Consider the following 16253-nt stretch of genomic DNA (forward strand, 5'->3'; position numbering starts at 1 on the left):
GGAGTCTCGCACGGTCCCCCCCCCCCCCCCCCCTCGCAACGCGCTCCCCGCAAGGTGCCCCCTGCAGCGCGCCCCCGAGCAGGACGCGCGGCTTCAGCGCGGGCCCAGCAGACTCGGGAGGGGCCCTTCCTGACTCTGGCCTCTGTCCGGACCCTGGGTCACTCCCTTCCCCGATTTCCAGTCCTTTCTGGGACCCTCCCCGCTTCCTAGCCCTGTGCTTTGTCCAGACGCCCCGCGAGGGCTCTCTCTCTCTCTCTCTCTCTCTCTCTCCCCCTCCCAAGAACAATAAATTGGCTGAACATCCTCCCTGGCTCCGCGCATACCCCGCCCCCCGGGACCCTAGTCCAGATTTGGGGAAGGGGCGACTTGGGCCTAAGCCTCCCAGCTCCCCCGGGCCTAGGCTCGGGATTGGGCTGGGCTAGGCTGTGACAGTTAGGGCTTGGGTTTTTAATTCGAAGATCGTAGATCCCCGAGTGCTGCCTGGAGGGGAGGGTCTGGGATAGGGAGGGAAGAGGCGGGAGGGGGTCCGGACGGGAGACGCTCCCGAGAGGTCCGGTCCGCGCTGGGCAGCACCTGTTGAAGCTAAAGTTGACCTTTGAACTGAAGGGGAGGGGAGAGCCAGGAATACCGAGTTCCCCACCGGACTCCACCGAAAGACTTTTCTCCTGGTCCCTTCCACCACCGTGTTCGGCCCGGGCTCGGGCACGCACGGCTGGCTAGTAAGTGGGCGGCTATCGACGAGGTGTCCGGCCAGGTGGTTAGTAAGACACTTAATCAAAGCATCGATTTCCCCCTCCCCTCTGATCAATGGGGCGACAGAGCGAAGCGCGGCGTCGGCCAGTTAAGCAGCTCGGGACAAAGTCGTCCCCTGCTCCGCCGGACACATCCAGCGGCCTCCCTCAATCCAACCACGGGGCAAGGGGAAGCCCCCAGAGGGAAACTGAGGTCTAGAGGCCTCCCTGTCCCCCGTCCTCCTCTGGGAAGTGCGTCCTCCACTTTTCTGCTGCGGTTTCGGGCTGGGAAAATCCCCCGGCCCCTCAGCCTTCGTTTCTCCAACCTGGGCACCCAGATATCCCAACCTGGTCTCACCAGCCCCTCTAGTCTCGCCACCACCGGCACCCTTAGGGAGCTCCCGACGCCTGCCGCTGGCTCTCCACCCTCGCACCAAGCCCGCCCCAGAATCAATACATTTGGAATCAAATCTAATAACAGAGATTTAACAAGGGGATAATGTGACGGAACGGGACGGCGGCTTTGTCTCTCCTTTCAAGGCGCAGCTGGTGCCCATTATCCAGGGACAATGCCCCATGCTAATGACTTTATTTCTCTCCGCTGGGAGGAGCGACGGGGGCGATGGTGGGGGGAGAGGAATTGAAGAACTTTCCCTGATTGGGGGTTGGCGGGGGATGGAGTCGAGCGAGGGGCAGATGGTGTCGTCATGTCCCGTTCTTTGACCGCAGGAAAGCCCATTGGCTGAGCACCCCCTCCCCGCAACCTTCCATTGTCCGCTTCGGCCAATCAGAGGAGAACGTGCACTCTACTCATAGTGGATACTTAATAACCAGCTGCTCCCTGGATGTCGGGTTTTTCTTTCTTTCCAACTTGGTCCTGAGTCAGTAAAGCTCTTCCAGTCTGGCCTGGGAGATTGGTTGGCATTCCTTCCCATAGACAGCGGGTTCGATACCTATTGGAGGGAGGGACTGAGGCCCCGCCCCCTTCCAACTCTGAGAAAAGTTAGGGATGTTTGAAGGGAAAGTTGGAGATGAGAGAAGACGCGAGGCGGTGTAGAATAGATTTCCGGACTACAGGCACTAATAGGGAGCCCATAAGAGGGGAGAATCAGGGCCTTGGATGGTCCTTTCTGGGTCACTGGAAGGAGGCAAGGGAAAGAGAGGGGAGTTTCAGCTGGTTGGAGGTCGATCCCTAAGCAGGAGAATGGGTATCATGGAAAGCAGCCGACTCACGGCTTCTCCAAGAATACTGGGAAGGAAGGACTCAAAATGGTGTGGTTTATGGAACCGTATTCCTAAAGTACAAACCCTCTATTTCCAGGGGCTGGAAAAGCCGGAGAGGAGGCCTCCCTGGTAAATGGTTTTAGCCCTTAAGCAGCGGGAGAGTTTAAGGCAGTGGCATTTCCCGGGCAATGCTTCAGAACAGGAGATATCAATCAATCAATCGTATTTATTGAGTGCTTACTGTGTGCAGAGCACTGTACTAAGCGCCTGGGAAGTACAAGTTGGCAACACATAGGGATGGTCCCTACCCAACAGTGGGCTCACAGTCTAGAAGGGGGAGACAGAGAACAAAACAAAACATATTAAAATAAAATAAAGTCTCTCGGGACTGGTTTAGGCGCAGCCCCGCCCGGAGACAGGAAGACGGCCTCCATGACCCCGGAAGAGCCCAGGCCACCTTGTGGGGTCCAAAGGAAGAAGAAGAAACCTAGTCTCCCCTGGGTCGATAACCCAGTTCTGTGACTCTAAAATTCCGCATCTGATCCCCTCTGTTTACACTGTTTAAAACCGCTGAGAACCGTTCACTAAAGCCACGGGAGCGTTACGTCAACTTGTATTGTGGACGGGAGATGAAAGTGGAAAGAAACTCACTTTGGAGGGCGCTGGATTAGCGCTGAAGAGAGGGGTTTCCTGGTGGAGGCTGCAGGGGTAGGGGCCGGGCTGGGGTCTCGGTCCCGAAGAGGGCCCATCTCCCACCCTTCCTTTTGTGCCCACGAGGTGGCAGCAGAGCCCCGCAGTTCTACGGAATGGGAGGGGGGCTGGCTCTCAGCGACTGGAGTAGCAGCTTTCCTCGCTCTCTACCCCAGGGTCACAACACAGCCAACCCGAGGAGCCCGCCAATAACTTTGGAGAGAGGGGGGAAATAAGAAATCCTCCAAGGCCTTCTAGACTGAGCTCGCTGTGGGTAGGGATTGTCCCTTACTACTGTACTGTACTTTCACAAGTGCTGAATACAGTGCTCTGCACATAGTAAGCGGTCAATAAATAAGATTGAACGAATGAATCCTAGCCACGCTCCTAGAGAAGGAGAACTGTAGAGTGGAGAAGGAGTATTGGAGAAGCAGCATGGCGTAGTGGATACAACTCGGGCCTGGGAGTCAGAAAGTTATGGGTTCTAATCCTCACTCTGCCACTTGTCTGCTGTGTGACCTTGGACAAGTCACTTTACTTCTCTGGGCCTCAGTACCCTCATCTGTAAAATGGGGATTGAGAGTGTGAGCCCCACATGAGACAGGGAGTGTGACCAAACCGGTCTGCTTGTATCCATGCCAGCGCTTAGTACAGTGCCTGGCACATAGTAAGCACTTAACAAATACCATTATTATTATTATTATTATTATTACTATTATTATTAATTGTCCTCCGCCTTCCCCGGAGCCCTAGCTTCCCGTTCCAAGCTGAATCAGAGCTCAGGTGCTGATTCCCGTGTCCTGGTCACTGTCTTTGCCTTAGGCCCAGGCCTCTCTGGCGGCCTGGGTCCTGGGGATGAGGGCCGGAGGGAAGGGGGTGGGGGAAAGGGGAGTGTCCGGGGGAGGTAGGGAAGGCTGAGGGGAAGAGATGGGGGGAACGCAGGGGTCTGGACTCTCCTCTTCCGGAGTGCTCCGAGGCTCTGAGGACAGGATTTACCCCGGAAGGGTCCGAGCCAGGTTTTGTCCTGGGGATCCAACTTGGGTCTAAGTTCGAAAATGAAAAGCGGGGTGGGGGGCTGGGGGGGCGATGACTGGGGCTAGAGCTGGAGCAGGGCTAGGCTTGGTGCTAAACCGGGTTGGGCCAGGTCCTGAGCTCTCCTCGTAGTGAGCTTGGGGGCTACTCCCCCGGCAGAACAGCAGCTGAGCCCCGGCCTAGGTGACGGGGTGGCTGAGGCTGAGAGTCTGGGGGTCTCAGGAGGCCGCGTCCCTCGCCCCCCGCCCCCTCCCCGTGAGATCATATCTGGGTCAAAGAGCGTGAAAAGACTGGAGCCCCGGCCGCGGCCCCACAAAGGCCATGCCCCCCTCCCCCCGCCCCGCTCTCCTTCTCCTCCTCCTCCTCCTCCCGCCAGCGCTAAGCCCCGGCTTTGATGACCGCTCGGAGCGCGGCGATTCAATGTGGTTGTAAAGGGGGGAGGGGGGAGACCTCCAGCCCCCATCTGCCGGGAGAAAGGCTCACATGCCGGGCATTGTCTCGGGTGGGAGAGACAGAGACCTTGGAGAGACGCAGTGGCCGAGATACAGAGAGAACTCGAGAAAGACAGAGAAAGGGAGAAGTCCAGAGGCCTAGAGAGACCCACAGAGTCAGCATCCTAGAGAGATGGAGGGACAAAGGGACAGAGAGGTAAAGTCCAGAGGCCTAGAAAACCCCGAGAAAAGAGGTGGAGAAAGAGAGGGAAGGAAAGAGAGATGTGAAAGGCTGGAGACAGACGGATAGGGCCAGATGGAGTCAGACGACCCCTCCCTCGCTCACATTGTCCAAGGGGGTGGGGATCCCTGGTTGGGAGGCCTGAAGGGTCACTGGGCACAGGAGGAAGAGGGGGAGCAGTCCAGGGCCCCTTGCACCTGGGGGGAGCCGGCTCTTGGGAAACAGAGGACCCGGGTCTGTGTGTAGACCGGCTTTAAGAGTGAGTGAATAGCTTGGGGTAGATGCAGTCTGAGAAGAGGTGGGACTTTTCCCTTGAGGGTCAGGGGCGGGAGGGCCAGGGGTGGGGGACCAGGGCCGGTGGGGGAGGGACGCTCCTTCCTGCAGGTCGCTCAAGACCAACCTGGGTGGGAGAGGGGCTACCCCACTAGGAAGCAGGGGGATGGACCAAATGACTCCTGAAGGTCCTGCTGAGGAGAGGCAGCCAAAGCTGTGACCCCTAGAAGGATCCTTCCCCTCCCACAGACCCCCTCCCCAGCTTTGAGGAAGGACAAAATTGCGAAAGAAAGAGGATGTCCCAGCCAGAGACAACTGAATTAACTTTATTCTTTTTTCTAACTGCAGATTCAAGGTATACAACTGAACATTGCTATTTTCCTTATGAGACTTATAAATAAAAATACAAAAAATGTTCACTACAAAAAAATCTACTGTTAGTAGGATGTAAAAAATATTCTCTTTGCTATAGAAGGCACAAACTTCACTTAGTGACACATGGAGAGAGAGAAACCTGCAGCAGTAAATTCATTTTTTCTTTTTTCCATTTTTTTTCTCTTGTCAGAAACATTGAAGTTACAAAGAAACGCGTCTACACGGGACAGGCAGATGCGGAAAGCTGCAACCAGGACAGCACAACTTTGAGCGACTGCGTTGGCGCTAGAACAGATAGACCGGCGAGCGCGGCTGCGGGTGTTGGAGGAGAAGGGAAGAGGAGGGAGATGGAGGAGGATGGAGGGAGAGGGAGGGGGAGGGGAGGGAGGAGAGAGAGGAGGGAGGTGGAGGGAGGAGAGAGAGGAGGGAGAGAGACAGAGAGAGATAAAGAGAAAGAGAGCCTTAGGGTTAGGGGAAAGGGCAGAATGGGGAAACAGAACCGAACAGACAGAAACGAGGACGGGAGCAGGAGGGGAAGAAGAGAGCTACAAAACAGGGAACCAGTAAAATCGAAGAAACAAAATTGGGCGTCCTCCTTCAAATTAGGCTACGAGGAGGCGCTGAGGTAGACATGACCTAGACTAGCGCGTCGATGAGCGAAACACGATCCGGAGCGCAGCGCGCTTGGCCCCGCCGTTAAGACAAGCCATGGAAACGGAAAGGAGACCAGAAACGGAAACCAGAGAAACCCCCAACCGAAAGGCGAAAGTTGGCTTGGTCCAGAAGGGCAGAGTCACGGGCAGAGACCGGCTTCTTCCCGGGGGCTGGGGTCTCTCCGCTCCCTCTCCGGGTTCTCGCCCACCCCACCCACTCCCAGCCTGGGATCCAGCGGCCGAGGAGCAGGCCCAGCTGCAGCGGGGTTTGGTTTGCGTTTTCGCTCCAGATCGATCCGGATAAATTGCCTCAATGCCCGTGGAGACCCGGCCTGGGAAAAGGGACGGGGGAGGGGAGAGAAGGAAGGAGGGACGAGGGGGCGAATGGAGGAAAGCCGGCCCTTTTCTCAGGACCACCCCCCCATCCATCCAAAAAGGGAGGACTTCCCCTTACCCCAGGATCTGGAAAGGGGCCTTGTTCGTGAGGAACAGCCCGCAGTAGATGGGGGAGACTATGAGGCTTTTTCTAACGGTGGAAAAGCCCGACCAGCGCCAGCGAGTAAATAAACCGGAGCTCCCCGCTCCTGCACCCCGACTGTACTGTTTTAGGGGGGCCCTCACCGCCTGGGATAAGGGTTTCACTAGTCTCCGTCTCTGGGGGGCTGTGAGAGGCCGAGTGGGAATCTTCTCCGCCCTCTCTGGGCTCCAAGGTGGACCAGAGCGGGGACGCTGGAGGTGTGAAGTGGACACGGGAGGGAGACGGCTCCCTCTCCCACTCCAGTTCAGCTAAATCGAGGTCCCACTGGGCTCCCCTGTCCGGCCAAGTAACTGACCGGCCCCCCTCTCGCCCCTCATCGGCGTCACGAAAGTCCCGGGGGTCGTGGTTATCCTAGTAACATCCACCGCGCCCCCCGGCCGGGGAAGCCTCAATACCGGATCCAATCCGCTGTACACACGCGCGTACACGGAAGCCCACGCACACACATGCGCGCACACGCACACACGGATCTTTTTTTTTCTTTTTCTGTTTTTCTTTTTGCCGTTCACATTACAAAAGGAAAGGGGGGCGGGGGTCTGTGGGCAGGGGTGACACCGGGACTAAGATTACAAAAATATTACAATTTGTAAATATCACCTCAACCCTCTCGGCTTTCAGGAACTGGGGGCGGGAGGTGGTGGGGTAGGGTGACATCTTTGGGTGAAAACCCTTGTGTCCTGGGAGCCCCCCCACCCGGGCGGGGGAGGATCTGGAGGGAGGGAGCGATAGTGCATAATTAACTCTCTACCTTCTGCGCTCTTCCCGCTCAGAAAGTGATTCACTCTCTTTTCACATTATAAACTAGACGCCTCTCCTAGTCTCCTATTTCAAGTTTAAACTCTTTCTCATCTTTCCAAAGCGCTGTCATCATTGCAATCGGGCTGGGACCCCTTTCCCCGCTCACCCCCGCCCCAAGACGTCCCCCGTCCCCCGGTTTAAGGCCTTCAGATTGTGGGAGGAGGGGTTTTCTCGGGGCGAGGGTGGGGATGGGGGTGGGGGTCGCAGCAGCAACTGCCCCCTCGGCTCCTCTCCCGGCAGGCCTCGCCGGGGAGCGGGAGAGGGAATACCGAATCCTGGCGCGGCGCTCACCTAAAGCGAACACAAATATTGCGAATGTGCTTGGAGGGGGCGGGGGCGGCGGACAAAACAACCCGGAACATAAGAGGTAGCTTTCAGGAAAACGACAACATTCCCCTCCCCCCGACCCCTTTCCCCCTTCCCCCACCGCCTCCCCACGACCCGACCTGCGGCGGACCGGCCGTAGAAGAAATACCGGTTTTGGTAATGATCACGCACTCGGCGGCCTGGTCCGCACGGCTGCATTTATCCGGGTCCTTCGGGCCCCCCAATCCCCGAATAATCAGGCAACGGAAGCGAGGTGCGGGGTGGTCTTCTCTTTCTGACCTGCAGGACCTGGAGGGGCTGTCCACGCGGCCTGAATTCACCCCCTCCCTTTCCTTGTCCCATCCTGAGCGTGAGTCCCCACTCACTCCCACGGGAGGGGGGCGGGGGTCGAGGGAGGGGAAGAGGGACCCGGCCTCAGAGTCTGTAAAACCAATTATTAATATACACACAAATATACCCTCCCCCCGCCCCCAAAAAACGCAAAGAAAAAAAGCTCATGAGGTCAACAAAACTGAGGTAATTCAAGTACAATGTGCTAAACGCGGAGAGGGATGGACACCCAACGAAAAGAAGCAAAACGCAACACATGGTCACAAAGCAGCTCCCGCCCCTCTCCCCCTCCACCCTCCCGGAGGAGGGCAGAGGGGCTGGACTGGGGGGATCCCAGGCTCTGTCTACACCGCAGGGCCTCTCAAGGGTGTGTGTTTGGGGGTGGGGGGAGGGAAGCTCAGTCCCCCAATTTACTCCCCCAGGCAGATCCAGTCACCTCGGGCTCGAACCCAGCCCAACTGCGGACTTGGGTCCCCAGGGTGGTTTCACTGTCTAAGCGGCCAGAGCGAACCCGAGGAACACTACCTACCAGCCGCAGTTCCCTCTTCCTTGCGGACCTGCGTGTCCGGGTCGGGCCGCTCCTGGTCACAGGTACATCCGGGCAGAGCCCCCTCCTTTCCAGCGCCCCCTCCCCCGGCCTACATTTTGTGGGGTATTTTGTTTTTTTGTTTGTTTTTGTATTTCTATTTCAGAAGCAAAGACTTTCAGCAGCGCGGCCGCCCAGGGTAAGGGCCGGTGGGGGCGGAGAAGGAGGTCTCCCCCCATCCTGGGGGTGGGGGCGGGGGGAAGGAGGGGGCTTTGGGTGCAGAAGGAGGTGGGGGGAAGCGCAAAGGAAGAGAAAGCAGCAAATGCTGAACTGGTGGGGGGGGGGGGGGGGGCTCTGTCGATGCCCCGTGCAGACTGGCACCCCCAAGCCAGCACCAGCTGGCCACCCAGCAACCCCATCCTAACAGCTCAGCCCCCCAGACCAGTCCTCTACGGAGAGGTGAGCGCCGGCGGAGGAGGGGGCGGCCCTCCCTGCCTCCGGTTAACCCCCACCCGCTCAAAACTCTGTCCCCGGTGACGGCAAGAGGGGCGGGGTGGGGGGAGACACCGAGCAAGACAGAAATGAAAATCACCGAGCCACGCGGGACCGGTCACGCCCTGGCGCCCCCTGCCTCGCCCATGACGTCGTCGCCTTTTTCTGGCCGGCCACCTCCCCCTTCTGCGCCTCCGCCCCGCCCCGCCCCGCCGGCCCCGCCCTCACACGTAGCACAGGTACAGATAAGTCTTCTCGATCCGCCAGTCGGGAGGGATCTCCTCGGGCTTGTGTCCCTTCATGTGCTTCTGCATGGACGACAGGCTAGGGCAGTACTCCAGGCAGATGGTGCACTGGTACGGGGAGGCGCCGTTGTGGGTCCGCAGATGCTTAATCATGGCCGAGTAGTCTCGGGAGCGTTGGTGGCACAGTTTGCACTCGAACGGCTTCTCGCCTGAGCAGGGGCGGGGGGTGGGATGAAGGTCGGCAGTTTAGCCAACATCCACCACCCCCCAGCCTCATTTGACCGAACCGCCCCATGCGTTCCGACCCCCTTGGCTCCCGGACAGCTAGCCGACAGTCATTTAGTCATGATAATTGTTATTATGCCCCATCCATAGTTTATTCATTTATATATATTCACATCTGTCTTCCCGCTAGAGTGTAAGCTCGTTGTGGGCAGGGAATGTGTCTGTCTATTGTTCTATTGTACTTTTCCAAGCGCTTTGCACACAGTAAGCGCTCAATAGATATGACTGACTGAATGAAGGAATTATTGTTGTGCATGATCTAATAATGTTATTATATTATAGATGGAGTATAATAGAGGTATATTACTAGATACAAGATAAGCGGGCTGGGCACAGTCTCCGTCCCACATGGGGCTCCCAGTCTAAGTAGGACAGAGAGCAGGTACTGAATCCCCATTTTGCTGATGAGGAAACTGAGGCTGAAAGAAGTGAGGCCCCACAGCCACCCAGCAAACGAGTGGTGGAGCTGGGATTTGAACCAGGTCTTCTGACACCCAGGCTTGGGCTCTTCCCATAAGCAACACTCTGCCAACTCTGCTCTTGACTGTGGATCTGTGGTTAACAATGGTTTCCACTGGGCCATTTAAGGGGCCTCGGCCTCCAGCTCCAGTCTAAGACCTGCTTCCTCACTGCCCGCTCCCTCCCTCTGGGAACACTGCCCTAGGACATGGCTCAGACAGGTGGTTCTGGAGGGGTGTGAGGCCTAGTGGAAAGAGCATGAGCCTGTGTGTCGGCCCACCAAGTTTCCAATTCCACCTTTGCCATTCACCACTGGCCTGTTGTGTGACCTTGGGCCAGTCACTTAATCTCTCTAGGCCTTGGTTTCCTCTTCAGTAAAATGGGAACGAGATACCTCTCTCATACTGAGACTGCTGTTATGGGATTTATTTATAGAAATGTCTGCCTCTCCCTCTAGACAGCAGGTTTGTTGTGGACAGGGAATGTGTCTGCCAACTCTGTTATATTATACTCTCTCAAGAGCTTAGTACAGTGCTCTGCTCACAGTAAGCATTCAGTAAATATGATTGATTGACAGAGCCTGGTCTGATGTGATTATCTTGTGATCTACCAGTGCTTAGCATAGTGCATGGCTCATAGGAAACACTTAATACATACCATGATAATAATAATAACAATAATTGTGGTATTTGTTAAGCTCTTACTGCGTGCCAGGCACTGTATTAAGCATTGGGATGGATATAAGCAAATCGGGTTGGACACAGTCCCTGTCCCAAGTGGGGCTCAGTCTCAATCCCCATTTTACAGATGAGGTAACTGAGGCCCAGAGAAGTGAAATGACTGGCCTAAAGGCACACCACAGACATGTGGCAGAGCCAGGATTAGAACCCATGAATCAGGCCCGTGCTCTCTCCACTACGCCATGCTACTTCTCCAGGCACAAGGTCAACTGCAAATGCACAGTAACTGAGATCCGAAGGTTGATTTCTCTGATCCTTCCAGTCCAGCGGTCAACTCGTCCATTCCCCTGCCTCTGACCAGGAAGAGAGGGGTCCCAGTCGGTTAGCTTGGGCCCAGCCCTCCACCCTCCGTACCTGTGTGCACGCGGTAGTGGGTCTCCAGCTGGTGCTTAAGGCTGAACTTCTTCCCGCAGCCATTGCACTCATACGGCTTCTCACCCGTGTGAATGCGCTTGTGCCCTTTGAGGGTGCTCTCGTCTCGGAAGCAGCTGCCGCAGAACTCGCACTCGTACGGGTGGTCTCCTGGAGTGAAAGATGGGTGTGTGTGTGTGTGGGGGGGGAGTTCAGACATGCGAGGCTCCAGATTTTCCTTGGTTCACCCCTGACAACCAGTGGGGTGGGAGGGGTCTGAGATGGGTACCTGTTGAGACCTAGCACATGCCCCTGGGGACCTGCTGGGACCTGGCAATCAGTAGTCGTACCCTTCCGAGTGCTTAATACAGTGCTCTGCACACAGTAAGTGCTCAATAAATACAAATAAACGAATGGATGAGCACCAGGCAGTGATCTGGTTGTGTGGCTACATACACTCACGCTTATATCCACACACACCTCTGCATCCAGGGGAGGGTTTCACCTGTCACATCTCACAGTCCCAGCTGTACTGGGGAGCCTCCTGATTGGCTGAGGGGAAGATGGGTAGGACGGGACTGCCTCTCTGCCCTCACCCAGATCCACCTCCAAACCCACCTCTGGTCCCTTGTCACTCCCAGGCTTGGAAGGAGAGAAGGGTGGGATGAGGGAGGAATTTTTTTTCTATTCTCTATGATCCCAAACGCTCCCAATTCAGGTAATCAGATTAAAGATCATTCCTCAAAATAATAAATAAATAATGATGGTATTTGTTAAGCGCTTACTATGTACCAAGCACTGTTCCAAGCGCTGGCATCCCTCACTCAGACCTGGACTCCAACCCAGATCCCACCCTGAATCCTAACTTAGATCCAACCTAGACCCTGACCCATAATCAGCACAGACCCTACCAGGACCCCACCTTGACCCCAACCCCCCAACCTAGAACACACAAAGATCCAAACTAGTCCCAAACCAGACCTGCCCCCAAACCCTTCCTTGACTTCAACCGAGACCCAAACTAGATCCCGACCCAAGACCGCAGTCCAGACCTCCCCAGACCTCCACCTTGTTCCCAACCCAGGCCCACCCTGGACCCCCAACTTGATCCAACCCAGACCCAACCTAGACCACAGTCCAGACCCTAACCTAGACCCTGGTTGGAAAACTCTCCCTCCTCAAATCCGACAGTTACTCTCCCTACCCTTCAAAACCTTATTGAAGGCACGTCTCCTCCAAGAGGCCTTCCCTGTCTAAGCCCTCCTATCCCCTCCTTCCACTCCCTTCTGTGCCACCTTGACTTGCTCCCTTTATTCACCCCACCTTCTAGTCCCACAGTTTTTATGTACATGTCTGTAATTTTTATTTATTTATATTAATGTCTGTTGTCCCCTCTATACTATAAGCTCATTGTGGGCAGGAAATGGGTATGTTATATTGTTCTACTGTACTCTCCCAAGCATGTAGTACAGTGGTCTGCACACAGTAAGCACTCAATAAATACAATTGACTGATTGACTAGACCCACCCCGGACCCCTACTTTGACCCAAACCAACACCCAACTCAGCCCCTAACCCAGTCCCACCCCCTCTCCAGTTCCCACCTTGATCTCCACCCAGAACCAATGTATACCACAGCCCAGATCCATTTCCAACCCCAAACCGGACCTTAACCTAGACCCACCCCGGACCCTCACTTTGATCTCGCTAAAACTCAACTCAGCACCTAACCCAGACTCCTGCCCCCTGGATCCCCACCCAGACCCCTCTACCTAAACCCCAACCCTGACCCAACCCAGACTTCCACATGGGCTCCCAGATGGGAAGGGTTTTAACACCCAAGGTGGGGGCTTGGGAGCCGGACGACGCGGTCTCTCTGCTTATTTATTACTGGAGCGAAGGCGCGGACAATAAAGACAGATTGATCACCCCAGACTTCGTTCATGAATATTTAAATATCGCTGATTCGTCTTGTCACTGTAATTACAATTTCTCGGGGCTGCATTGCCAGCCAGCCCGGTTTATGGGAAAGAATGGCCTCCCTGTATTTCACTTGTCCCACTGCAGATGTGCCGAGCTGCCAGCCATGTAATGTCCTCTGCATTTCATACATTTGCTTCTGCTGCCGAAGGTTTAAGTCATCCACAATGACCTACGTTTTTTCATTATCCCCGTGTCAAACCGCGCTCGTGCCTCGGCATAAATTCTCCTTCTCGTTATAGACTCACAGACTTGCCTCTGCACTTTCTCTGTAAAATGATATTTTACTCTTCCCCCCATACTCTCCACTCTTCGGGCCCCTAACCAGTCCCCCAGCCCCACAAATTAGGGTTCCTGCATCTCCCATAAATCTTCATTTCGAGGAGTCTATCCGTTCTGGGCGGAGTTAGGGAGGTGAGGAGAGGTGGGAGAGGTGTGGGAGAAGGAAAGCCCTTAGTGGGTGGGTGGGTGGGTGGCAGAGCGCACCCCAGGGTGTCGAGTTCAGACCCGGAGCCCACCCCGAAGCCTTTCTCGACGGGGTTCGGTCTGGTCCCCAAGCCCCCTCCACGTCCCCCGCCCCCACCAGCCAGTCATGCCCCCATCCCCACCCTTCATCGCTCCCCACAGTTTGGACAGCCGGAGGGTTCTCTGGATGGGCACCAATCAGGAGGGCAAGGGTGTCTCTGGGGGATAGGGCTACACCATGTGATTGCTAGGGCACGTGTGTATCTCTCCCTCTGTGTGTGTGTGTGTCTGGGAAGGCATGTGGGTCTCTTTATGTGGGTCTGTGAGGGCACACGTCTCTGGGTGTGCCTGTGAGGGCATGTGTGTCTCGGATGTCTGCAAGGATACATTTGTCTGTGTGTGTGTGTTGGTGAGGGAATGTGTGTCTGTTGGGGAGAGCATGTGGGTCTCTATGTGTCTGCAAGGGCACATATGTCTCTCAGTGTACCTGTGAGGGCACACAAATCTGTTTGTCTGCAAGGGCACTTGTGTTTATGTGTCTGAGGGCACACGTTTCTCCCTGCGAAGGCATATGTGCTTGTATCTGCAAGGGCTCACGTTTCTGTGTGTTTGTGAGGGAATGTGTACATGTGTGTGTGTGTGTGTGTCTTTGAGCTGTGTAACTGCAAGGGCACATGTGTCTATGTGTCTGAGGGCACGTGTTTCTGCGAAGGCATGTGTGTCTGCATGTATCTGCAAGGGCACACGTTTCTGTGTGTCTGTGAGGGGATGTGCGTGTGTGTGCATGTGTCTGTGTGTAGTGTGTGTCCACGAGGGCACAAGTGTCTCTGTGGGTGTCTGCAAGGGCACAACTGTCCGTGTGTCCCTGAGGACAGACGTGTCAATGTGGGTGTCCGCGTGTTTCTGGGTCTTGAAATATGTCTGAATGTGTGCATGACCATGACTTCTAAACTTCCACATAAGTATATATGCATATCTCCATAATTATATTTATATTGATGCCTGTTTATTTGTTTTGATGTCTGTCTCCGGCCCCTCCTCCCCCTCAGATTGTAAACCAAGTGTGGGCAGGGATTGTCTCCCTTTATGGCTGAATTGTACTTTCCAAGCGATTAGTACAGTGCTCTGCACCCAGTAAGCGCTCAATAAATACGACTGAATGAATGAATGAGAGAGGGAGTGGAGGAGGAAGGAGAGGAGGGACCTGGAGGAGAGAGGAAGTTGGGGGGAAAGACCTGGAGGAGGGAGGGGGAAAGGGAGGGTCCTGGAGGAGGGAGGGAGTGGAGGAGGTTCCTGGAGGAGGAAGGGAGGGAGCGGACGAAGGAGTCGGCCTCTAATCCTCCCCCCAGGGGGCTCCGGAGTGTCCACAAACCCGGCTGCAGAACTCAAAATCCAATTTGCCAAATGTTGATTAACTCTGCAGCCTCCTTAATGAGCTCGACATTAAGTGCAGGACAAACGGGACTAATTAGCGCCCCTCCGGACCGCGCCGTGCACCTGTGACCCGGCTCCTGGACGGCTACCTGACCGCCGACCCCCACCCCCCACACTCCGGCCCTTCCCTGACCCTCCCCGGGCTCTTCCACCCTCACCCGCGCCGTGCAGCCCCCCCGGGCAGCGGAGCCGGGGAGCTAATTGGCAAGAGCACGGGCCTTGGGAGTCAGAGGTCGTGGGTTCTAATCCCGACTCCGCCACTTGTCAGCTGTGTGACTTTGGGCAAGTCAGTTCACTTCTCTGGGCCTCAGTTACCTCATTTGTAAAATAGGGGTTAAAACTGTGAGCCCCGCGTGGGACAACCTGATCATCTTGTATCTACCCAGGGCTCAGAACAGTGCTTGGCACATAGTAAGAGCTTAATAAATATTATTATTATTATTATTATTATTATTATTAATATCAATGCCGGGAGACGGCGGCTCTCACCTCCTACCTAGCTGCCAGGCCGCTGATAGGACCGGAAAGAGAGTGACTCCTGCGGCGTTGAGATGGCGAGTGAGCATAAACGCGCAAAGGAGCACGAGTGGGTTTGAGGGGACAAGACGTGGATAATGTGCATGAATGAGCGTGGGCTGATGGATGGACGCTTGTGCGTCTTTTTATTTATATTGATGCCTGCTTACTTGTTTTGACGTCTCCCCCCCCCCCCACCCGAACACTAGACTGTAAGCCCGTTGTGGGCAGGGATCCTCCTTATTGCTGTATTGTACTTTCCATGCGCTTGGTATAGTGCTCTGCGCATAGTAAAGGCTCAGTAAATACGATTGAATAAATGAATGTGAGTTTATGGGAAAGAGTGTTCAAGTGAGTTTACGAAGAGTGTGTGAGTGAGGGTGAGTTAATGAGGAGTTTGCGAGAGATTAAGAATATATGAGAAGTGTGTCTAAAATTGACGAGGAGTGTGTGTGTGAGTGTGAGATAATGAGGAGTGTGCAAGGGAGTAGGAGTTTATGAGGAGTGTGTGTAAATTTATGAGTGTTCGAGTGATTGTGAGATGAGTGTGCAAGGGAGTAGAGGTTCACGAATGTATGTGTATAAATTTACTCGAAGCCTGTGAGTGTGAGATAATAAGTGTGCAAAGGAGTAGGAGTTTGTGAGTGTGTGTAAATTTATGAGGTGCCTGAGTGTGAGATAATGAGGAGTGTGCAAGGGAATAGGAGTTTATGAGTGTGTGTAAATTTATGAGGAGCTTGTGAGTGTGAGGTAATGAGTGCACAAGGGAGTAGGACTGTGTGAGTGTCTGTGGGTTTACGAGGAATGTGAGTATGGGTGAATGTGTACCTGGGAGGTGAGTGTGGGCACGAGTGTGAATGTTTGTACGAGATTGTGAATGTGTGAGTGAGTTCGACTGCGAACATTCTGTGCCTTTCCCCCAGCATGTAGTATCCTGTAACTACCCCAGCGCTTAGAACAGTGCTTGGCACATAGTAAGCGCTTAACAAATACCATAATTATTATTACGTGTGTCAGGGTGAGCTTGGATTTGGATGATGTTACATGGGTAGGTATACACATGCTTATATGTGTGTTTATATATGTATCAAAGTTCTAGTGTAGGTATGCATGGCCA

The 16253-nt window shown here is 54.9% G+C and overlaps 1 protein-coding gene across 1 annotated transcript in view; it reads right to left on the reverse strand.

Moving 5' to 3' along the window:
- Positions 1 to 8853: 8853 nt before the first annotated feature.
- The window catches only part of ZBTB16 (zinc finger and BTB domain containing 16), a 158113-nt gene continuing 150713 nt past the window's right edge, over positions 8854 to 16253 (reverse strand). Inside the window, exons 7-8 of the mRNA XM_038753414.1 lie at positions 10745 to 10912; positions 8854 to 9115 (exon numbers count right to left, since the gene is read on the reverse strand). Of these exons, the coding sequence (XP_038609342.1) occupies positions 8886 to 9115; positions 10745 to 10912 (398 nt within the window). The 3' untranslated portion in view covers positions 8854 to 8885. The remainder of the gene's footprint in view (positions 9116 to 10744; positions 10913 to 16253) is intronic.

The sequence above is a fragment of the Tachyglossus aculeatus genome, chromosome 11, assembly GCF_015852505.1.
Source record: "Tachyglossus aculeatus isolate mTacAcu1 chromosome 11, mTacAcu1.pri, whole genome shotgun sequence".
NCBI lineage: Eukaryota > Metazoa > Chordata > Mammalia > Monotremata > Tachyglossidae > Tachyglossus > Tachyglossus aculeatus.